Source organism: Oncorhynchus mykiss, chromosome 15 (assembly GCF_057628025.1).
Source record: "Oncorhynchus mykiss isolate SJ-2025 chromosome 15, ASM5762802v1, whole genome shotgun sequence".
Lineage (NCBI taxonomy): Eukaryota > Metazoa > Chordata > Actinopteri > Salmoniformes > Salmonidae > Oncorhynchus > Oncorhynchus mykiss.
In genome coordinates this window covers 45,467,109-45,491,421 of record NC_143036.1, presented here as the reverse complement: position 1 = coordinate 45,491,421, position 24,313 = coordinate 45,467,109, and the positions used below count along the sequence as shown (strand labels likewise).

The window sequence follows — 24,313 nt, the reverse complement described above, 5'->3', positions numbered from 1 at the left end:
AGATTACAAGACCAAATGATTTTGCACATCTCTGTTTCCTGCTTAGAATTTCAACATTCTGGAAAGTAGAAGTTGGGTCTTTGCAAAAAAACATGGAGAAGCTGGGGATTGAACCCAGGACCTCATACATGCAAAGCATGCGCTCTACCACTGAGCTACATCCCCTTTCTGCAAAAGGAAAAATGTTGCTTATTTTTTTAAATGTCACCTTTATTTAACCAGATAAGCCAGTTAAGGACAAGTTCTCATACACCACTGCGACCTGGCCAAGATAAAGCAAAGCAGTGCAACACAAACAACAACACAGAGTTACACATGGAACAAACAAATCCGGGCTAGGGACCAGCAAAAGTGACCCAAAAGAGACACTCTGGCGGAGCAACTTAGTTTTTAATTGTACTTTTTTGTTTTTCAGTTTAGTTTTCTTAATTTGGTTTGGTTTTCAACCTTATGGTCCACTTAGGAGCCTACGACAAGTCACAGTAAAAAATTAAAATGTTTAACCATAACATAAAAATAAATAATTCTATACAATCTACATTAACAATCTAAATGGACCAAAAAGAGACAATAGAAAAAACTTTCAATTGCAATGTGAGAAAATGATGGTAACTAGTCTGGCCCTTATTCAGGTTAATCGTGTTTTAAAAAAAAAATGTAAGCCAGGGCGGGATCAGCCAGCGGCGGCTTCCCACATTCATATACAGTCTGGAAGCGGAGGGGTGAACTATTAATACAATGTTCTTTTTATATACACCACTCCATTGAAACTACAATGAAATGATAGCAGCAATTCTTGAAACAGGTACGGACAGGGATCGAAAACATGAACTTCAGTTTTTGAAAATGATGCCATAAAAGTTGGCAACCATGCCACTTCTGTTCTATAAATGTACTAACAGGGATTGAACGCATATTCTTCAGATTACAAGACCAAATGATTTTGCACATCTCTGTTTCCTGCTTAGAATTTCAACATTCTGGAAAGTAGAAGTTGGGTCTTTGCAAAAAAACATGGAGAAGCTGGGGATTGAACCCAGGACCTCATACATGCAAAGCATGCGCTCTACCACTGAGCTACATCCCCTTTCTGCAAAAGAAAAAATGTTGCTTATTTTTTTAAATGTCACCTTTATTTAACCAGGTAAGCCAGTTAAGGACAAGTTCTCATACACCACTGCGACCTGGCCAAGATAAAGCAAAGCAGTGCAACACAAACAACAACACAGAGTTACACATGGAACAAACAAATCCGGGCTTGGGACCAGCAAAAGTGACCCAAAAGAGACACTCTGGCGGAGCAACTTAGTTTTTAATTGTACTTTTTTGTTTTTCAGTTTAGTTTTCTTAATTTGGTTTGGTTTTCAACCTTATGGTCCACTTAGGAGCCTACGACAAGTCACAGTAAAAAATTAAAATGTTTAACCATAACATAAAAATAAATAATTCTATACAATCTACATTAACAATCTAAATGGACCAAAAAGAGACAATAGAAAAAACTTTCAATTGCAATGTGAGAAAATGATGGTAACTAGTCTGGCCCTTATTCAGGTTAATCGTGTTTTAAAAAAAAAATGTAAGCCAGGGCGGGATCAGCCAGCGGCGGCTTCCCACATTCATATACAGTCTGGAAGCGGAGGGGTGAACTATTAATACAATGTTCTTTTTATATACACCACTCCATTGAAACTATAATGAAATGATAGCAGCAATTCTTGAAACAGGTACGGACAGGGATCGAAAACATGAACTTCAGTTTTTGAAAATGATGCCATAAAAGTTGGCAGCCATGCCACTTCTGTTCTATAAATGTACTAACAGGGATTGAACGCATATTCTTCAGATTACAAGACCAAATGATTTTGCACATCTCTGTTTCCTGCTTAGAATTTCAACATTCTGGAAAGTAGAAGTTGGGTCTTTGCAAAAAAACATGGAGAAGCGGGGGATTGAACCCAGGACCTCATACATGCAAAGCATGCGCTCTACCACTGAGCTACATCCCCTTTCTGCAAAAGAAAAACATTTTGCTTATTTTTTTAAATGTCACCTTTATTTAACCAGGTAAGCCAGTTAAGGACAAGTTCTCATACACCACTGCGACCTGGCCAAGATAAAGCAAAGCAGTGCAACACAAACAACAACACAGAGTTACACATGGAACAAACAAGCGCACAGTCAATAACAAAATAGAAGGGGGGGGGGGGGGGGAAGAAAAAAAAGGCAATAAATAGGCCATAGTAGCGAAGTAATCACAATTTAGCAAATGAACACTGGAGTGATAGATGAGCAGATGATGATGTGCAAGTAGAAATACTGGTGTGTAAAAGTGCAGAAAGTAAATAAAAACCATATGGGGATGAGGTAGATAGATTGGGTGGGCTATTTACAGATGGGCAATGTACAGCTGCAGCGATCGGTTAGCTGCTCAAATAGCTGATGTTTAAAGTTAGCAGTGTTGCCAACTCCTCAGTAAGGAAAGTAGCTATTGGCTGTCCTAAAAGACGCTAGAAGTCGCTAAATGACGTCATCACCTAATTTGCGTAACTGGCCATGATCATGTAATTGTGATGGACGCTGTTGGAGAGAGGAATAACTCCGTGGGAGAGACAAGAAGTGAGTAAAAAACACCCTAAATATGTTTAGAACTACAAATGAACTTTCTTCTGTCGATTCTTGTTTCTTTTTTTATGTCACAATTACAACCCTCCTCCTTTATCCGGGCTTGGGACCAGCAAAAAAGACCCAAAAGAGATACTCTCGCGGAGCAACTTAGTTTTAATTGTATTTTTAATTGTATTTTTTGTTTTTCAGTTTAGTTTTCTCAATTTGGTTTGGTTTTTAACCTTATGGTCCATTTAGGAGCCTACAACAAGTCACAGTAAAACATTAACATTTTTAACCATAACATTAAAAAAATATATATAATAATTCTATACAATCTACATTAACAATCTAAATGGATCAAAAAGAGACAATAGAAAAAACTTTCAATGGCAATGTGAGAAAATGATGGTAACTAGTCTGGCCCTAATTAAGGTTAATTGTGGTTTTAAAAAAAATGTAAGCCAGGGCGGGATCAGCCAGCGGCGGCTTCCCACATTCATATACAGTCTGGAAGCGGAGGGGTGAACTATTAATACAATGTACTTTTTATATTCACCACTCCATTGAAACTACAATGAAATGATATCAGCAATTCTTAAAACAGGTACGGACAGGGATCGAAAACATGAACTTCAGTTTTTGAAAATGATGCCATAAAAGTTGGCAACCATGCCACTTCTGTTCTATAAATGTACTAACAGGGATTGAACGCATATTCTTCAGATTACAAGACCAAATGATTTTGCACATCTCTGTTTCCTGCTTAGAATTTCAACATTCTGGAAAGTAGAAGTTGGGTCTTTGCAAAAAAACATAGAGAAGCTGGGGATTGAACCCAGGACTTCATACATGCAAAGCATGCGCTCTACCACTGAGCTACATCCCCTTTCTGGGAAAGAAATAAATGTTGCTTATTTTTTTAAATGTCACCTTTATTTAACCAAGTAAGCCAGTTAAGGACAAGTTCTCATACACCACTGCGACCTGGCCAAGATAAAGCAAAGCAGTGCAACACAAACAACAACACAGAGTTACACATGGAACAAACAAGCGCACAGTCAATAACAAAATAGAAGGGGGGGGAAGAAAAAAAAGGCAATAAATAGGCCATAGTAGCGAAGTAAACACAATTTAGCAAATTAACACTGGAGTGATAGATGAGCAGATGATGATGTGCAAGTAGAAATACTGGTGTGCAAAAGTGCAGAAAGTAAATAAAAACCATATGGGGATGAGGTAGATAGATTGGGTGGGCTATTTACAGATGGGCAATGTACAGCTGCAGCGATCGGTTAGCTGCTCAAATAGCTGATGTTTAAAGTTAGCAGTGTTGCCAACTCCTCAGTAAGGAAAGTAGCTATTGGCTGTCCTAAAAGACGCTAGAAGTCGCTAAATGACGTCATCACCTAATTTGCATAATTGGCAATGATCATGTAATATTGATGGAGAATGCCTCTACCCTCTGTGTTCCTGCATAAACTCCACCACCCACACTATGATCCAACTAGTGGTCAGTATGCACTACTACACCCTCTCTCACATGAACGCTAACATTACTGGTTTCAGTGGGAAAGTTATTGATGTCACTTGTTGAATACACTTCAATCAGTGTAGATGAAGGGGAGTAAAGAAACATTTTAAAACCTTGAGAGAATTGAGACATGGATTGTGTGTGTCATTCAGAGGGTGATTCGGCAAGACAACTGAGTTAATTGCCTTTGAACGGGGTATGGTAGTAGGTGCCAGGCGCACCGGGTTAAGTGTGTCAAGAACTGCAACACTGCTGTTTTTTTCATGGTCAACCGTTTCCCATGTGTCTCAAGAATGGTCCACCACCCAAAGGACGTCCAGCCAACTTGACACATCATGGGCCAGCATCCTTGTGGAACGCTTAGGGCAACTTGTAGAGTCCATGCCGAAATGAGGCTGTTCTGAGGGAAAAAGAGTGTGCAACTCAATATTAGGAAGATGTTCCTAATCTATTGTGCACTCAGTGTATGTAGTCCTACATGTTTTTAAATAGTACAGTATCACAAACCACAGTACAAAACCATATAAAGTGTGGGCCTGTAGTATCTGTAAATCAACTAAATGTTGTTTTTTATTTCCATATGCAGATAATAAAGCATAATTGTTCATGTAATATTCTAATATTAGCATTATACCTCTAGGAAGAGAAAATGGTCATAAAATCAAATAGATGAAAAGACGGAAACAAAAATGTTTTTGAACTACAACTTATTTTATTTAAAAAAAGTCAAATTCAGTGCAAAGTAATGTAGTGCATTGGTAATCCCTGTTGGGTGGCAAAGTGTCACAATAATCCTGTGGGGAGAGAAAACAAGAGAATACATTAAATTAATGGGTGTTAACTAATCAGGGTTCAACAAAGCACTTTAACCTCTAGCACATAGCCATCCCGGATCCGGGATCGTGAATACAGCCTCAAGCTCATTACCATAACGCAACGTTAACTATTCATGAAAATCGCAAATGAAAGGAAATAAATATGCTAGCTCTCAAGCTTAGCCTTTTGTTAACAACACTGTCATCTCAGATTTTCAAAATATGCTTCTCAACCATAGGAAAACAATCATTTGTGTAACAGTAGCTAGCTAGCGTAGCATTTAGCGTTAGCATTAGCGTTAGCATTCAGCAGGCAACATTTTCACAAAAAACAGAAAAGCATTCAAATAAAATAATTTACCTTTGAAGAACTTCAGATGTTTTCAATGAGGAGACTCTGTTAGATAGCAAATGTTCAGTTTTTCCTGAAAGATTATTTGTTTAGGAGAAATCGCTTCGTTTGGTGCGTGACGATCTAGGACAAGAAAACACGTTTGGAGAAAATAGGAATGATTTCATATACTCAATGCCCGTTTGGCTACCAAAAAAAAACAAAAATCCAGTCATCAAAACGCCAAACTTTTTTTCAAAATTAACTCCATAATATCGACTGAAACATGGCAAACGTTGTTTAGAACCAATCCTCAAGGTGTTTTTCACATATCTCTTCGATGATATATCGTTCGTGGAAGTGTGCTTTCTGTCCTGAATCCCAGGAGAAAATGCCCGCAACTGAAGATTACGCACCAATTTAGACAAAGGACACCGGGCGGACCCCTGGAAAATGTAGTCTCTTATGGCCAATCTTCCAATTATATGCCTACAAATACGTCACAATGCTGCAGACATCTTGAAGAAAAGACAGAAAGCGCAGGCTCGTTCCTGGTGCATTCACAGCCATATAAGGAGACATTGGAAAACAGAGCTTCAGAAATTCTGCTCATTTCCTGTTTGAAGTTTCATCTTGGTTTCGCCTGTAGCATGAGTTCTGTGGCACTCACAGATAATATCTTTGCAGTTTTGGAAACGTTAGACTGTTTTCTTTCCAAATCTGTCAATTATATGCATAGTAGAGCATCTTTTCGTGACAAAATATTGCGCTTAAAACGGGCACGTTTTTTTATCCAATAATGAAATAGCGCCCCCATAGACTCAATTAAGTCCTCAATTCCTTCAAAAGAAAGAGAGAAGGAGAAAGGAGTATGGTCCCTGCAGTAGGACTACATGCTGGCCATGAGGTTCAGCGACTCTGGGTTAAAGTACCAGGCCAGCTGCTGGCCAAAGATGTCATCTAGCAGAGCCATCAGCCTGCCCTGAAGAGAACACCACACAACACATAGAAAATGGAGTTTACTAGCTTATCAAGAGGAGAGAGACAATTAGAAATACTCCCCCTAAAATGGCATTGAAACCGGATTAACCATAAATAAGGAAGTAAAAAGGAAGTACACTAAGAATATGGAAGTAAACAGGAAGTAACCTCTTGACTCTTACATTGAGCAGCAGCAGGTATCTGTCAGCCTCTGGCTCCATGTTGGCAGCAGTGGGCAGGAAGGAGTACAGGAGAGCGAACAGACGCTCCACGAACCCACCAGGGTGCTAAAGGAAACAAAGGAGGAGAAAAGAGGAGAGAATAGAAGAGAAGATGAATTTAAGTGAAACTGCTAATAGAGAGAGATCAAAACATGTACCAGTGAGATGCTACTTACCACCATCAGGGACTTCTGAGCTGTGATCATCCCAAACAGCACCAGCTCAAAGAGGACATCTATCATGTTCACATGATGGATCTAGGACAAGAAAACACGTTTGGAGAAAATAGGAATGATTTCATATAGATCAGCTGCTGTGATGTATAAAAGACATGCATGTGGAAGAACTCAGTGAAACTTGAAAGAGTTAATGAACTCACCTTTGCCTCAGCCAGCTCCCCCTCAATGTAATTCCATTTGGAGGGGTCACTCAGGTAGTCCACAAAATCGTTATAGGTACGGATGAACTTGGCCTCGTCCTATGACAAAGAAAAGAGCATCTTAGTGAACAGAACACATTTCCCTTCAGGGACGCTCTCTTTCCCTTGAAAGAGAATGAGTTAGTGAGTTATCATGTGGTTGGCCTGAACCAGTGCGCCCAGGAGGACCTTTCCCGCCACAAACAGATTGTTCCTGTTCAGGTTGGAACCAAGCAGGGTCTAGGGAAGAGTTAGGGTGAGACATCTTCCTCTAGGAGACAGAACAAGAAGTCACAGAGAGAAAAAGAAAAGTGGGTCCACTCACAGTGAAGGCCTGGCGCAGGGAGACGAGCCTCAGGGCGATGTCCTCCATTCTCTTGGTGGTAAGGTAGAGGCTGTGAAAGGGAGGGAATGGAGCATGTCAACCATTAGAGTCAATGGGGGATAACAGCATTATGACCACTATCCTTCAGCATCTGACAAGCCCAGACTACACAGACATTTAGAGGAACTCACTTTAGCAGAGGAACCTCCCTCTCCTCAGGCAGCAGATCCTCCTCCCAGCCCTACGACAACAAAACAAGCATTCAAAATCAGTGACCAGTGCAATGACATAACAAACAATCGGTCAATGGAAGGATCTTAATGCTCCTAGTCAATAGTATGTGTGTGTAACGTCTGACCTCATAGCAGTTGTGGCCCTCAGGCTCTGGGTCAGTGAATTGCTGAGTGGTGGGCGTAGAGAAGGAGGCAGCCTCCGACCACGCTGAAGAGGAGAGAAGCCCGTCCAGCCCCATGTGGAGAGTAGCGTACACCACTGAAACATCAGTCTGCTGCTCAAACACACACAACACGCCTGTTTACCACACACACGTTATTAGAAAACACACCAAATCTAATGCAAAAATGCCCAGTAATGTCTAGTCTATATACAGTGCCTTGCGAAAGTATTCGGCCCCCTTGAACTTTGCGACCTTTTGCCACATTTCAGGATTCAAACATAAAGATATAAAACTGTATTTTTTTTGTGAAGAATCAACAAGTGGGACACAATCATGAAGTGGAACGACATTTATTGGATATTTCAAACTTTTTTAACAAATCAAAAACTGAAAAATTGGGCTTGCAAAATTATTCAGCCCCCTTAAGTTAATACTTTGTAGCGCCACCTTTTGCTGCGATTACAGCTGTAAGTCGCTTGGGGTATGTCTCTATCAGTTTTGCACATCGAGAGACTGACATTTTTTCCCATTCCTCCTTGCAAAACAGCTCGAGCTCAGTGAGGTTGGATGGAGAGCATTTGTGAACAGCAGTTTTCAGTTCTTTCCACAGATTCTCGATTGGATTCAGGTCTGGACTTTGACTTGGCCATTCTAACACCTGGATATGTTTATTTTTGAACCATTCCATTGTAGATTTTGCTTTATGTTTTGGATCATTGTCTTGTTGGAAGACAAATCTCCGTCCCAGTCTCAGGTCTTTTGCAGACTCCATCAGGTTTTCTTCCAGAATGGTCCTGTATTTGGCTCCATCCATCTTCCCATCAATTTTAACCATCTTCCCTGTCCCTGCTGAAGAAAAGCAGGCCCAAACCATGATGCTGCCACCACCATGTTTGAGAGTGGGGATGGTGTGTTCAGGGTGATGAGCTGTGTTGCTTTTACGCCAAACATAACGTTTTGCATTGTTGCCAAAAAGTTCAATTTTGGTTTCATCTGACCAGAGCACCTTCTTCCACATGTTTGGTGTGTCTCCCAGGTGGCTTGTGGCAAACTTTAAACAACACTTTTTATGGATATCTTTAAGAAATGGCTTTCTTCTTGCCACTCTTCCATAAAGGCCAGATTTGTGCAATATACGACTGATTGTTGTCCTATGGACAGAGTCTCCCACCTCAGCTGTAGATCTCTGCAGTTCATCCAGAGTGATCATGGGCCTCTTGGCTGCATCTCTGATCAGTCTTCTCCTTGTATGAGCTGAAAGTTTAGAGGGACAGCCAGGTCTTGGTAGATTTGCAGGGGTCTGATACTCCTTCCATTTCAATATTATCGCTTGCACAGTGCTCCTTGGAATGTTTAAAGTTTGGGAAATCTTTTTGTATCCAAATCCGGCTTTAAACTTCGTCACAACAGTATCTCGGACCTGCCTGGTGTGTTCCTTGTTCTTCATGATGCTCTCTGCGCTTTTAACGGACCTCTGAGACTATCACAGTGCAGGTGCATTTATACGGAGACTTGATTACACACAGGTGGATTGTATTTATCATCATTAGTCATTTAGGTCAACATTGGATCATTCAGAGATCCTCACTGAACTTCTGGAGAGAGTTTTCTGCACTGAAAGTAAAGGGGCTGTACGTCCCCTGGAAACTATGGGTTAATAAGCAAGTTTTATAAAGCATTCAATGATAAATTGATTCCTTTCATTCTTGCTATGTTTCACGAATCAATAGAAAATGGGGAATTACCGGCTTTAACATCTGCAGTGTTTTACACAAATACAAATTGAAATTTACTTTAAAAGCCACATTGTCGGGTGTCTACAGCATCTATGCTAAAGGGTGTCATGGATTGAATTGCACATTTTAGGTATTCCAAAACAACCACAGGTTCTCTTGGAGGGGAATAGTAATTGAAAACAAAAATAAAAAATTATAAACACAAAGAAGTTCTACGTGGCATAGGAAAATCCAAGTCCAGGCACTCATGTGGGTTTGAAAGTTAAAAAGCCAAAAACTTAGCCGGGATGTTTGGCCGGCAGGGATGTTCTTCTCCCATCGCCAACTAGTGACCTCCTGTGGTGGGCGGGGTGCAATGCACGGACACAGTCGCCAGGTGTATGGTGTTTCCTCCGACACATTGGTGCTTCCAGGTTAAGCGGGCATTGTGTCAAGAAGCAGTGCGGCTTGGCTGGGTTGTGTTTCGGAGGACGCACGGCTCTCGAACTTCGCCTCTCCAGAGTCCTTACGGGAGTTGCAGCGATGGGAAAAGATTGTCACTATCAATTGAATACCACAAATTGGAGTAAAAATTACAAATGTAAATGAGTCCAGTTCAGTTTCCTTCCTTCTGTTTGGTGCCTAATGAAGACAACCCTACTTGATCACAATGGTCGGCCTGAGCCAAGCGCTGTGCAGATTCGCTAAGATTTGCATAATAACGAACGGTTAATACCCAGTTGTTATATTGTTGAGATGATTCGTAGATCAGGTAATGCGGTGCATTACTCAAACGACCCTCTTGCAAATTCTACCTAATGTATGTCTTATTTTTTCTCAGGTTGCCATCAATTGAGTACCGTTTTTAATCACAGACAGCAGAAATTATTTGATATGTTACACGTTTAAGATGATATTAATATCTTTGTCCACAGGCATCATGGTCGCAATATCTTGAGAAACGTGGCCACCAATGGCGACTTTGCTAAAATGTGGGACAAATTCGCTCTGAGTGTCATGTACTGTCATGTTGTGTCTTGTTTCCACTGACCCCGAGGGGATTCTCCCTGAGGGGCGTGTTGTCGGGTTGACTGTCTGGGGAATTGAGAGGCAGGTAAAGCAAGCACTCACTCAAACTCCGTCGCCGCGCGCTTGTCCCAGGAACCTTCTTTTCGTTCCCGTTCCTACTCGTCTGGCCGTTCTTCAGTGGGCTCACTCTGCCAAGTTAGCCGGCCACCCTGGCGTTCGGGGTACGCTTGCTTCCATTCGCCAGCGCTTTTGGTGGCCCACCCGGGAGCATGACACGCGTCGCTTCGTGGCTGCTTGTTCGGTCTGCGCGCAGACTAAGTCCGGTAACTCTCCTCCTGCCGGCCGTCTCAGGCCGCTTCCCATTCCCTCTCGACCGTGGTCTCACATCGCCTTAGATTTTGTCACCGGACTGCCTTCGTCAGCGGGGAAGACTGTTATTCTTACGGTTGTCGACAGGTTCTCTAAGGCGGCTCATTTTATTCCCCTTGCTAAGCTTCCTTCTGCTAAAGAGACGGCACAAATCATCATCGAGAATGTTTTCAGAATTCATGGCCTTCCGTCAGACGTCGTTTCGGACAGAGGTCCGCAATTCACGTCTCAATTTTGGAGGGAGTTTTGCCGTTTGATTGGGGCTTCCGTCAGTCTCTCTTCCGGCTTTCACCCCCAGTCTAACGGTCAAGCAGAACGGGCCAATCAGACTATTGGTCGCATCTTACGCAGTCTTTCTTTTCGCAACCCTGCGTCTTGGTCAGAACAGCTCCCCTGGGCAGAATACGCCCACAACTCGCTTCCTTCGTCTGCGACCGGGCTATCTCCTTTTCAGAGTAGCCTCGGGTACCAGCCTCCGCTGTTCTCATCTCAGTTCGCCGAGTCCAGCGTCCCCTCCGCTCAGGCTTTTGTCCAACGTTGCGAGCGCACCTGGAAGAGGGTCAGGTCTGCACTTTGCCGTTATAGGGCGCAGACTGTGAGGGCTGCTAATAAGCGTAGAACTAAGAGTCCTAGATATTGTCGCGGTCAGAGAGTTTGGCTCTCCACTCAGAACCTTCCCCTTAAGACCACTTCTCGCAAGTTGACCCCGCGGTTCATTGGTCCGTTCCGTATTTCTCGGATCATTAATCCTGTCGCAGTTCGACTTCTTCTTCCGCGATATCTTCGTCGCGTCCACCCGGTCTTCCATGTCTCCTGTGTCAAGCCCGTTCTTCGCGCCCCCGCTCGTCTCCCCCCCCCCCCATCCTTGTCGAGGGCGCACCCATCTACAGGGTCCGTAGGATTTTGGACATGCGTCCTCGGGGCCGTGGTCATCAGTACCTAGTAGATTGGGAGGGGTACGGTCCTGAGGAGAGGAGTTGGGTTCCCTCTCGGGACGTGCTGGACCGTGCGCTGATCGATGATTTCCTCCGTTGCCGCCAGGTTTCCTCCTCGAGTGCGCCAGGAGGCGCTCGGTGAGTGGGGGGGTACTGTCATGTACTGTCATGTTGTGTCTTGTTTCTGTCCTTTCCCTTCACCCTGTCTCCCTCTGCTGGTCGTTGTTAGGTTACCTTTTCTCCCCCTCTTTCCCCCAGCTGTGCCTTGTCTCCTCCTAACTACCTCGTCACCCCTTTTCCCACCTGTTCCCTTTTTCCCTCTGATTAGTCCTCTATATCTCTCTCTGTTTCTGCTCCTGTCTTTGTCGGATTCTTGTTTGTGTTACTCATGCCTGAACCAGACTATCGTCGTGTTTGCTGCAACCTTGTCCTGTCCTGTCGGAATCTGCCTGTCCATCTGAGCCTACGTGTGTTTCGTCATTAAAGTAACTCTGTTTTGTTAATTCGCTTTTGGGTCCTCATTCACGCACCATAACACTGAGGAAAGAGAGAGAATCCTTGAGGGAGGTCATCTCAAAGGTTAACCTCAAAGAAAGTTAGATTCTCTCTAGATTATTAGAAGTGTGACAAATGAGCTGATATGGTTACAGAAATCCAATCCCACTGGGCACAGACATTAGTTCAATGTCTAGTTTTGATATCAAATTTGGGAACTCAACCAAAATGTGAAATCAACCAAAAATGTTGGTTAAAAGGTGGGTGAAAAAAATCCAATTGTGTTTTCTTTGGTGATTCACCGTCATCACATAGATTTTTTTGTGGTTGAATTGAGGTGGAAACAATGTTTATTCAACCAGTTTTGGCCCAATGGGATGAATTTAATATACTGTAAGATAGTCTTTTCTCTTTTTCAACAGGAATATCTGAATATTTCCCAACTTGACTATTATCCCCTCCAGTCCCCAAACTCCAATATTTTAGTTCATTCTAAGAAATTTGACACTATCATCCAAACCCCCATGTAAATGTATCTTTAAACTGCATTGACTCCTTGTTCATATGAATTAAAATTTCTGAAATGAGGCATTTATGAAAAAAATATCTATTACAAATACACTTATTGCATGTAACAAAGAGCACTGTTTCCACCCGGTTTCAAACCAGGGAACGTTCGCGTGTTAAGCGTACTGAATTTTACAGATATTCATTGCATGAGTTAAAATTTCTAAAATTAGTCATTTATGGAAATAAGTCTCTTTTACAACTACGGTAATTATTGCATGTGAAAAAGATCACTGTTTCCACCCGGGGACCTTTAGCATGTTAAGCGAACGTCATAACCACTACACTACAGAAACTTCTGCAAGAACTATCAGCAAGGAGTAAACCCGAATTTTCTAGATATTCATTGCATGAATAAACATTTCTAAAATGAGGCATTTATGAGAAAAAAATCTCTATTACAACTACGGTAATTATTGCATGTGACAAAGGGTACTGTTTCCACTCGGTTTCTAACCGGGGACCTTTCACGTGTTAAGCGAACATGATAACCACTACACTATAGAAACTTCTGCAAGAACTATCAGCAAGGAGTAAACCGAATTTTACAGATATTCATTGCATAAATTCGAATTTCCAAAGGAAGGCATTTATGGAAAAAAATCTCTAACACACCTACAGTAATTATTGCATGTGACAAAGAGTACTGTTTCCACTCGGTTTCAAACTGGGGACCTTTCACGTGTTAAGGGAACGTGATAACCACTACACTATAGAAACTTCTGCAAGAACTATCAGCAAGGAGTAAACCAAATTTTACAGATATTCATTGCATAAATTCACATTTCCAAAGGAAGGCATTTTTGACAAGAAGATTTCTCTGTTCCAAATATGGTAATTATTGTATGTGTCAAAGAGTCCTGTTTCCACCCAGGATGAAACCGGGGACCTTTCGCGTGTAAAGCGTACGTGATAATCACTACACTACAGAAACTGCTGCTAGAACTATCAGCAAGGAGTAAACCGAATTTTACAGATATTCATTGCATAAATTTGAATTTCCAAAGGAAGGCATTTATGGAAAAAAATCTCTATCACACCTACAGTAATTATTGTATGTGTCAAAGAGTCCTGTTTCCACCCAGGATGAAACCGGGGAACGTTTGTGTGTTAAGCGTACGTGATAACCACTGTACTACAGAAACTGCTGCTTGAATTGTCACTAAGGAGTAAACTGAATTTTACAGATATTCATTGAATGAATTAAAACGTCTAAAATTAGGCATTTATGGAAATAAGTCTCTTTTACAACTACGGTAATTATTGCATGTGACAAAGAGCACTGTTTCCACTCGGTTTCGAACTGGGGACCTTTCACATGTTAAGCGAACGTGATAACCACTACACTATAGAAACTTCTGCAAGAACTATCAGCAAGGAGTAAACCAAATTTTACAGATATTCATTGCATGAATTAAAATGTAAAAAATTAGTCATTTATGGAAATAAGTCTCTTTTACAACTACGGTAATTATAGCATGTGAAAAAGAGCACTGTTTCCACCCGGTTTCTAACCGGGGACCTTTCGCATGTTAAGCGAACGTCATAACCACTACACTACAGAAACTTCTGCAAGAACTATCAGCAAGGACTAAACCAAATTTTACAGATTTTCATTGCATAAATTCAAATTTCCAAAGGAAGGCATTTTTGACAGTTAACCCACTGTTCCTAGGCCGTCATTGAAAATAATAATTTGTTCTTAACTGACTTGCCTAGTTAAATAAAAAGGTAAAAAAATTATAATAATAAAAAAAAAAATATATATATATATAGCACATATATTTTTGGTGCTCACCCTGCTCAGAAGAAGGGTCCAATTAGCCTTGAGTAAAGGTTATCTCACTGTGAAACAGGCAAATCAAGTGTGGAAAAATGTCTTAGCCCTGGGCTAAAGCCATTTGTGTCTCTTCCCTTCCTACTCTTTTTCTATCACTCTACCTAGCCTCATCTCCCTGTCTTATTTACATTAGTGTGAGTACATGAGAGGGACTGACCTGAGCCGGTGGCAGCCTTTGGCAGGCTAAGGAACCTTATAGGCCGGGGCTGTTTGATCCTCGGCTTGGTAGGAAGGGGAGCAGGCCTGGGTGGGCTGTCACGCGACTTGACCGGGGTCCCAACGTCCAAGTAGTCACGGAGCTCCGCTGGGGTGTTCATATCCACTCAGGCTTCCCAGAGAGCTGGTGGCTATTTCCCCCATGGACATGGCCAAGTCCAAACTTCTCCTGCCCATGGCCTTCACCTCATGTACCACCTTTGGCGTAGACCAGAAAAGAATGCTCCCATCATAGAAATACATATAGAACTAGTATATACATAAACTAATACACAGAGAGATCCTGTATTCTAGGATCGACTCTAGCATGCTGTCAAAAAGAGTACCCTTTCTAACCCGTACCCCCGCACACCGACTCGGTACCGATACCCCCTGTATTTAGCCTCGTTATTGTTATGTCATTGTGTTACTTTAATTATTATACATTTTTACTTTAGTTTATTTGGTAAATATTTTCTTAACTCTTCTTGAACTGCACTGTTGGTTTCACGGTAAGGTCTACACTTGTTGTGTTCGGCACATGTGACAAATAAAAGTTTGATTTGATTTTAAGACATGGAACAACTATCTGTTTTGGCAATTTAAAGGTCCAAGTATAATTCTGAACTGCAATTTTTCACATTTACAATAAATTCAAAGTCTATCCTACCTTCCAGGTCTCCTCCTTCAGGTGAGCCTCAATGTCCCTCACCTCCTCCATCAGGTCAATGGGTCCGTTGTTGTCAGCACAACCCTGGTCCGACTGGACTTTCAGGGCTTTGACTCCCCCGCCTGCCCTTCTTCTTCTTGCCCCTCTTGGAGGGAGCTCCAGTGGGAGGGACGGGAACAGGCCACACGCTACTGCTGCTGAATGATTTATTTACCTGGATGGACTCCAGAGAGTGAGATCCAGGTCGAACTTTGGCTCCGTCCACCCCCACCACGTTCTTCAGTGGGGCCAGAGCTATGTGTTCAAGCCTTCGTGGCAAAGGCCTTGGTGGAGCTTTCGGCTGCGGAATGCACTGAATAGAGGGGACGAAGTGGTGCGCAAAGGTGCTGCCAACCCCGATGAGAGCAGTCCGGACATAATTCTCATGGATAGCACTTATCTTTCTTTGCTTTGCTTCCATGGCCTCTCTCTCAGCATCTGCAGAAGTCTGGCATCACTGATGAAGCCACGATGGCCCTCTGGGATTGGGTAGCTCTCCTGATAGCCCTGGATCACAATGGTACAGTATGAAATGTATGGCAGAAGTGAAGTAGGCAAAATAGTTTCTACAGTGTGTCATAAAAAAACTTTTAAGCTAAAGATTTTATGGATGTAGGCCTACTGTATGTCTATGAAACCACAAAATAAACAGTGATATTTTTGGAAAAACGTTTGAAAAACTGATGAGCCTTACAAAACTTGAAAACTTGTCCTGGTCATCCTGTTGGTTTAAAGCCATGTTTTGCTTCCTCAAGTTTCGATGACGCTCTTCATCTGTGAGTTCTCCTTCTGGAGTTTGTCAAACTCCCTCGATAAGCCATTGATGATAAATATTAACACTCTCAAAATAAGAACTTAACCTATCTCTGTGAGAGATCTATCATGAAATGAGTGGAAATTAAATTTTGCTTGTCAGATGGAACCAGCAATGATATCATGGCAAGGCTTCCGTTACATTGTGATGTCATAATGGGGTGTGTTGACAGTGCTGAGCACATCAGCACATGGTGAACATTAATGAAAGCTTTTTGATTCCCATATAAAATCATAAATGTGGTGAATTTGTAAATACTATATATATATATATATATATATATATATATATATATATATATATATATAAACTCAGCAAAAAAAATAAAACGTCCCTTTTTTAGGACCCTGTCTTTCAAAGATAATTCATAAAAATCCAAGTAACTTCACAGATCTTCATTGTAAAGGGTCCTATCGCTTCCTCAAGGTGTCAACAGTCTTCAGACATAGTTTCAGGCTTTTATTTTGAAAAATGAGCCAGAAAGATAACATTGCGGCAAGTGGTCACATGAGTTTTGCTCGCGCAACAGAGTTTGGACAGCTATTGCTTTTCCCTCTCCTACTGTGAAAGACATTTGCAGTTGATATATTATCGTTTATATATTTTAAAAACAACCTGAGGATTGATTATAAAAAACGTTTGACATGTTTCTGTGGACATTATGGAAACTATTTGGAATTTGTGTGCGTTGTCGTGACCGCTCTTTCCTGTGGATTTCTGAACATAACGCGCCAAACAAACGGAGGTATTTTGGATATAAAAATAACTGAGCTACTTGATGCTAAGTGTACTTAATGTTTTGTCGAGCGATCGATAAACTTACACAAATGCTTGGATTGCTTTCGCTGTAAAGCATAATGTCACGCCCTGACCTTAGTATTCTTTGTTTTCTTTATTATTTTGGTTAGATCAGGGTGTGACATGGGTGATATGTGTGTTTTTGTCTTATTCTAGGGTGTTTGTACTGTCTAGGGGTTTTTGTAGATATATGGGGTTGTTTTCATCTAGGTGTTTATGTTGGTCTATGGTTGCCTAGATTGGTTCTCAATTAGAGGCAGGTGTTTATCATTGTCTCTGATTGGGAACCATATTTAGGCAGCCATCTTCTTTGGGTATTTCGTGGGTTGTTGTCTATGTTATGTTGCACGTTAGCACATTGTTTATATAGCGGTCACGGTCGTTTTTTGTTTAAGTGTTCTTCATTTAATAAAGAAGAATGTATTCTTACAACGCCGCGCTTTGGTCTACTCCATACGACGATCGTGACACAATTTCAAAATCTGACAGGTGGATTAACAAAAGGCTAAGCTGTGTTATCCTATATTGCACTTGTGATTTCATGAATATAAATATTTGTAGAAATATTTATTGAATGTAGCGCTATGCTATTCAGCGTTTGTTGATGACACTTATCCCGTTAACGGGATTGCAGCCATAACAAGTTAATCCCTTCTCTTAACATGTATGGCCCCAAAACATAATCAAGCAGCTGACCAATTACGCAAGACTTTAGTTCTAAGTTAACTGAGATGAATCAACAACTGGATACATTTCTTTATTTCTAAAGTGAAACTATCCTCCGCATTGGAGTATCTCTACAAGTACAAGTTTAACCAGTATTTCAGTTGTTTTACCGTCCCATGAAGAAGTGTGGCAGGCCTGTGAGGAAGGATCCTACAGCCATGAGGAAACAGCCCATAGCAATGAGCCTGGGCCGGTGCAGCTTCGCCCCAAAATGGCTGACCACAGCCAGGAACAGCAGGTTACCTGCAAGAAACCACAACACTACAGTAGTCAGGAATCACAAATTATAAACACAGTTTTTTTTCAACTAAAAATGGCATATCAGTTTGGATACTAGACTGCAACAACAGAGCATCAAATAAAACAATGTTAGGGGTTTGACAGTAGAGTCATGGACAAAAGACAGTCAATCAATTAATAGGAACAACTATAAAACTGGACAGTATTGAGAGCAGACTCTGAGCCACAAAAAAAATGGATCATACTGTAGTCTGTATCTGGTTTTTACTACATGAATTCTCAAGAAACTCAATGTTATTGTTGATACCCATCACAAAGCTGCCGTCTATGAGTCCGATGAGAGAGCTGGACAGGTCAAAGTGTCTCTCTGAGTGATGGCACTCTTCATGTAGGTCCTTGACAGAGCTTTGGTGAAGGAGGCGAACGACAGGGCCACGATGAACTGCTGACAAACACAAGAGAGAGAACATTAGTGTGTGTTTGTCCGTGTGTATGTGGATGCGTGTGCAGACAGAGTACATGTGTAGCTGAGGTGGCCTGCAATAGTAAAAAGAACGGACACAAGTTTACGTCTGCAAAGTTCTGGCACTTTCTTTAATCTGAAGAATGTTTTATCTCTCTTGTTCAATTGTCTATTTTCTTGTTAGTACTTTGAAAATATTCACATCAAACAAGTGAACACTTTAAATTACACAACATAAATGCACTTTACCTAAAGCAGAATTTTAAAAAATTCCACAAATAACCCTGCCTTAGTGTACGGTTTCACATGAAAACCACAATGTATTCCACATTCATACAATAGAATCACATATATATGAAACCATAAATAACTGAATGTTTCTCTATATACCGCTACCTCTATAGAAAAGTGACAACAATACATTCAGCTTTAAGATAGTGGCACCTCCAGAAAATCGTCTCTCTCTCACTGTATGCACCAAAAGTCCACCAGACTGAGCGTGCTCGGCCAGTTTACCAGCTAGTGACCACAATTTTACACAAAACAACCAATAACATCTAAAACCAACCCTAACAAATGGATTCTTGATAAAAAAAATATCCTAGACAAAATCCAGTACAAGTCAGCTACTCAGTAAACATCAGTCTCTGTGACTCGTAAATGTTAGATTTTTTACCTCAGTTAGCATCAAGCTAACATATACTCTCACTCAATGTAAATCACGTTCTTCTCTCACTCAGTTCGACACAACGCCAAAACAAAACCTTTGCTAACGTGATAATATTTGTTACAAAGTTTGGACAAAGTTGTTAAATAGCATGTTATTACACATTTTGTATATATTTGAACGTTTGAAGTGTTGTTACATACCTGTAATAGTAAAAGAACAGACGCAGTTTACCTCTGTAAAGTTCTGGTCCTTATTCTGCAGAATGGTGAGCGCTTGGCCTGAACTTGATGTTTCTCCTGCTACAACAGTACAACACCGCCATCTATTGGCCTGATGGACTGCTAACGCTAAAGTATGTAGAAAATACCATTTAGATTCATTAGGACAAATATATAAAGAAATGGGGGGATATAAATAATAAATGGGTGTCTGTTTTTAGTGACTTTGTTTTCAACCCATTACACATGCACAATCGTCGTACATGTGCATTTTAAAGCATTATTAAGAACCGTGAGTGTAAAACTGCAGGGCGTTTACGCAAAAACCACATGAATTTCACATGTGAACACGGTAAGTGTTCCAAAAACATGTTTTCATGTAATCTTATGTGAAGATAATGTGATAACATGTAAAGCAACATGTGATTACATTAAACTACACGTGAAAATGTGATCACGTTGTGTTCCAAAACATGTTTTCACATGATTTCACATAAAATGTCAGTTGAAATCATGTGGTTTTTCTGTAAGGGCAGGAATATAAGATGCATTTTGATGTTATGTTTGATGTTACATGATCTTGAAAATGCAATGTTCTTTGAGGTTCTTCCATGGTCCTTTCCATGTATTTTCCATTCTACTTTCCCTCAGTCCTTTTCACTTTCCTTGGCAAAACAAGCTCTGTCCCCGTCAAGACTTATTTAGCTTCTGATGGATTTTAAACCATTCAACAATATTGTTTTATAATGAAGAGTAGACCCAACTAAACACCTTGGATTCTTTACACACACATTGAAAGGCAAAAATCTCAAATTTGGACTCATCAGACCAAAGGACAGATTTCCACCAGTCTAACGGTCCATTGCTCATGTTTCTTGGCCCAAACAAGTCTCTTATTATTATTGGTGTCCGTCCTTTAGTAGTGGTTTCAATGGAGCATTTCGACCATGAAGGCCTGATTCATGCAGTCTCCTCTGAACAGTGCATGTTGAGATGTGTGTGTTTCTTGAACTCTGTGAAGAATTTATTTGGGCTCCAATCTGAGGTGCTGTTATTAACTCTACTGAACTTATCCTCTGCAGCAAAGGTAACTCTGGGTCTTCCTCATGAGAGCCAATTTCATCATAGCGCTTCATGGTTTTTGCGACTTTACTAGAAGAAACTTTCAAAGTTCTTGAATATTTCAGTTTTGACTGACATTCATGTCTTAAGTAACGATGGACTTGTTTCTCTTTGCTTATTTGAGCTGTTCTTGGCATAATATGGACTTGGTCTTTTACCAAATAGGGCTATCTTCTGCACACCATCCCTACCTTGTCACAAAACAACCTATTGGTTGTTTCCAGGTATTCCAGGTGACTACCTCATGAAAAGGTTTGAGAGAATGCCAAGAGTGTGCAAAGTGGTCAAGGAAAAGGATGGCTACTTTTTTGCTTACATGATTACAATTGTGCTATTTCATAGTTCATGTCTTCACTATTGTTCTAAAATGTTTTTAAAAAATAATAATAAAGAAAAACCCTTAAATGAGTAGGTGTGTCCAGACTTTTGACAGGTACTGTATATATTGTGGTATTGCAAATATGGTACAATCCAGGGGTGCAAAGATCTTGGAGACTTACCCAGAAAGACTCACAGCTTTATTCTCTGCCAAAGGTGATTCTAAAATGTATTGTGAATACTTATGTAAATGAGATATTTCTGTATTTCATTTCCAATACATTTGAGAAAAAATGTAAACATATTTTCACTTTGTCATTATGGGGTATTGTCTGTAGCTGGGTGAGATGATAAAAAAAACTATCATTTAATCCATTTGGAATTCAGGTTCTAAGATAACAAAATTAGGAATAAGTTAAGGGGTATGAACACTTTCTGAAGGCACTGTATATCTGCAAGAACGTGGTAAATGAGCGACTCTTTAAAAGGGGGTCATTTATACATTGCCTTGTTTAAAAAAATTATAATAATAGCTATCATGCTATAATCGGCATAGTTTCTCAGACCAAATCTTCATTCTGGTATAAACAAAGCAATCTGACTCCAGTAAAATACACGCTACAAGGAATGCAAAAAAAATTGCTTCTTCAAAGCACATATACATTGTCCAATCAACATCCACACATTGATTTCATTCTTCGGGTCTTTATTCAAACACAAACACACTTAGAATAAAATGTTCTTTCAGTGTCTTATTGCAGGTTGTGCAATGTTCAAAAGTGTGAGAGATAAGCATCAATGTGTGTGGGGTCAAGTTTGGACGGTCGTACATATGCAAATAGCCGAGATTGTATATTTCAGGACCATGGACAGCAGCGATATCGGCATAGCGATATCTGTCTTTCAGAACCACATGACAGTAGACAGCGGCCATCTCATGTGAAGTTGGCACTGGGGAAATTCCATGTAATGAGAAACGAGGTCTAGGAGGCAAAAAGACTGAAGGAGAAGACACCCATAGGAACCATATGCTAAACTGTTCTGCCACATTAATTTCAACTGTTACATCTTTCAATTTGTAAATAATAGAGAATAGATCTGCAAATAATTGAAACTGACTTATCAAACTACACTGTACAGCTTTAGTGTGTCTGCAGTATTCCTTTATTTAACTAGGAAGGGCTCATTGAGATATAACATCTCTTTTTCAAGAGCGTCCTGGCCAAGATAGGCAGCACCAAGTCATTACAAAAATTACAGACAAACAACATGAAAAACTACAAGTAATCTAGTAAAAACCATAGAATTCACGAGTATAACAAAATCAAAAACAGCAAATTTAAAACATTGACAGGTCAGGGAATAAGTCTCAAGATCATTCATTAGTGATTTAAAAATACCAATCGGGACAAGTTCTTCCAGTTTAAAATTATTTTGTAAGGCGTTCCAAGACGATGGCGCAGAGTACATAAAAGCCCTTTTACCAAATTCAGTTTGGACATTTGGAACAGTTAGCAGGATAAAGTCCAGCGAACGAAGAGAGTACCCACCAAATTTCTGAACAATAAAAATGCCCAGATAAAAAGGTAGTAAACCCAAAATGGCTTTGTAAATTAAAGTATACCAGTGACGAGTTACTAGAGAAGGCCAGCCAACCCTGGTATACAAAGTGCAGTGGTGCGTAAGGGTTTTGCAGTTTAAAATAAATCTTCAATTTTTTTGTAATTTGTTGAATATGCAATTTAAAATAGAGGCCGTCATCAATTAAAATTCCAAGATATTTATACGAGGTTACAACCTCAATCTCCTTGCCCTGGCAGGTAGTAATAGGTGAAAGGTTCAGAGGTCTATTTCTTGCTTTAGAAAACACCATTCATTTAGTTTTGTCAGTATTGAGGATAAGCTTCAATTGACACAAGATATGGTGAACAGTATAAAAAGCAGTTTGCAAGTTCTGGAAAGCTTTTGTAAGAGACGAGGCACAACAGTAAATAACAGTATCATCAGCATAAAAATGAAGTTGCGCATTTTGGACATTTTTGTCTAAATCATTTATATAAATAGTGAATAAGAGAGGACAAAGTACAGAGCCTTGGGACACACCATTAAAGACAGACAATTTAACAGACATAAGCCCATCAAATTGAGTGCACTGAGTTCTATCAGACAGATAGTTAGCAAACCATGCAACTGCATGCTCTGAAAGACCTACACTCGACAATCTCTGCCTTAGTATAGCATGATCAACTGTATCCAAAGCCTTAGAGAGATCAATAAAAAGTGAGACACTACTGTTTTTTGTCAAGGGCTTCAGTGATATCATTTACAACCTTCATGGCTGCTGTAATTGTGCTATGCTTCTTCCTGAAGCCCGTTTGGTACATTAATAAAATAGAGTTAGTAAATAAAAACTCTTTTAGCTGTTCACTCACAAGGGTTTCAAGTATTTTCACCAGGGGTGACAGCTTTGAGATTGGCCTATAATTATTTAAAAGAGTTGGATCTCCCCCTTTTAAAAGTGGTAGGACAAATGGGCGTTTAGCTTCCCCAGTGGCCCTGCATCTCTTCCCAGCCTGTCAAGAGTGACCAAATGGGGGTATAGCTTCCCCAGGGGCTCTGCATCTCTTCCCAGCCTGTCAAAAGTGGCCTGAAGGGTGTTTAGCTTCCCCAGTGGCCCTGCATCTCTTCCCAGCCTGTCAAGAGTGTCAAGAGTGGCCTGAAGGGTGTTTAGCTTCCCCAGGGGCTCTGCATGTGTGGAGAGGATATTCTCCAGCCACCATCGCATGAGCCTGAAGCCCCAGACTGGCCAAACTCGTCATTTTTTTTCATTTAATATGTATTTAACTCTAAATAAGTCACAGGCTATAGGCTATATGCTCAGTTTATAGACTGCAATGACTTAATAGAACAAAATGTTGTTTAAAATGGTAGGACAAATGCTGATTTCCAGATCTTTGGGATTTCATTACATTCCAGGGTTAGATTGAACAGATATGTAAGTGGTTCAGCTATGAAATCAGCTGCCAGATTTAAAAAGCAGGGATCCAAAAGATCAGGACCTGCAGGCTCTCTCTGATCTAAGGATTTCAGGGCATTATGTACCACCTGCACTGAGAATGGCAAAAAGCTAAAAGTTTGACCAGCTCTCACTGGTTCATCCACACAGGGTTGAACAGAGACAGAGGACACTGAATCAAACAGCCTACCAGATTTTCAGCATTTCAGTTTTGTCATATTCAGCAACAGAGTCCTTCAAAACACATGACGGTAATTCATTAACATTACTGTTACCAGACATAGACTTAATAGCCTTCCAAAACTTTCTAGGGCCAGGTTTCAGAAAACACAATTACATCAGCATCAGTTGATTTAGCCCAAATCCTAACCCCATCAATTTTTGACAACAGGCTGCGTACATTTAAATGAAAAATACCAAAACCAGATCTTGATTTAAAATCAGA

General features: G+C 40.6%; 1 protein-coding gene and 4 non-coding genes across 9 annotated transcripts; all 5 read right to left on the bottom strand.

The window, feature by feature from the left end:
• Window positions 1-93: 93 nt before the first annotated feature.
• Window positions 94-165, bottom strand: trnaa-ugc (transfer RNA alanine (anticodon UGC)). The gene has a single exon. It is a non-coding gene; the product is annotated as a tRNA-Ala (tRNA).
• An 850-nt stretch (window positions 166-1,015) lies between these two features.
• On the bottom strand, window positions 1,016-1,087 carry trnaa-ugc (transfer RNA alanine (anticodon UGC)). The gene has a single exon. It is a non-coding gene; the product is annotated as a tRNA-Ala (tRNA).
• Window positions 1,088-1,937: 850 nt separating this feature from the next.
• trnat-ugu (transfer RNA threonine (anticodon UGU)) lies at window positions 1,938-2,009 on the bottom strand. The gene has a single exon. It is a non-coding gene; the product is annotated as a tRNA-Ala (tRNA).
• Window positions 2,010-3,424: 1,415 nt separating this feature from the next.
• trnaa-ugc (transfer RNA alanine (anticodon UGC)) lies at window positions 3,425-3,496 on the bottom strand. Its single transcript has one exon. It is a non-coding gene; the product is annotated as a tRNA-Ala (tRNA).
• A 25-nt stretch (window positions 3,497-3,521) lies between these two features.
• On the bottom strand, window positions 3,522-19,502 carry LOC149977813 (uncharacterized). 5 transcript variants are annotated; one of them, XR_016486695.1, is made up of 13 exons: window positions 19,395-19,502; window positions 18,369-18,506; window positions 17,932-18,064; window positions 15,445-15,990; window positions 14,737-14,993; window positions 7,591-7,740; window positions 7,424-7,473; window positions 7,233-7,302; window positions 6,869-6,967; window positions 6,666-6,746; window positions 6,451-6,555; window positions 5,318-5,431; window positions 4,834-4,935 (listed from the first exon to the last, which is right to left on the bottom strand). XR_016486695.1 is itself a non-coding variant. In XM_090200172.1 (12 exons), exons 6-12 carry the CDS (start codon window positions 7,702-7,704, stop codon window positions 4,290-4,292), a joined length of 771 nt encoding a protein of 256 aa, XP_090056298.1. In that variant the 5' UTR covers window positions 7,705-7,740; window positions 14,737-14,993; window positions 15,445-15,990; window positions 17,932-18,064; window positions 18,369-18,506; window positions 19,395-19,502; the 3' UTR covers window positions 3,522-4,289. The 5 variants fall into 5 exon arrangements, 3 of the variants coding, with proteins under 3 accessions (XP_090056298.1, XP_090056299.1, XP_090056300.1); XR_016486696.1 differs by having other exon boundaries at window positions 18,369-18,503; window positions 19,395-19,487; XM_090200172.1 differs by lacking the exons at window positions 4,834-4,935; window positions 5,318-5,431 and adding an exon at window positions 3,522-4,541.
• Window positions 19,503-24,313: the final 4,811 nt, after the last annotated feature.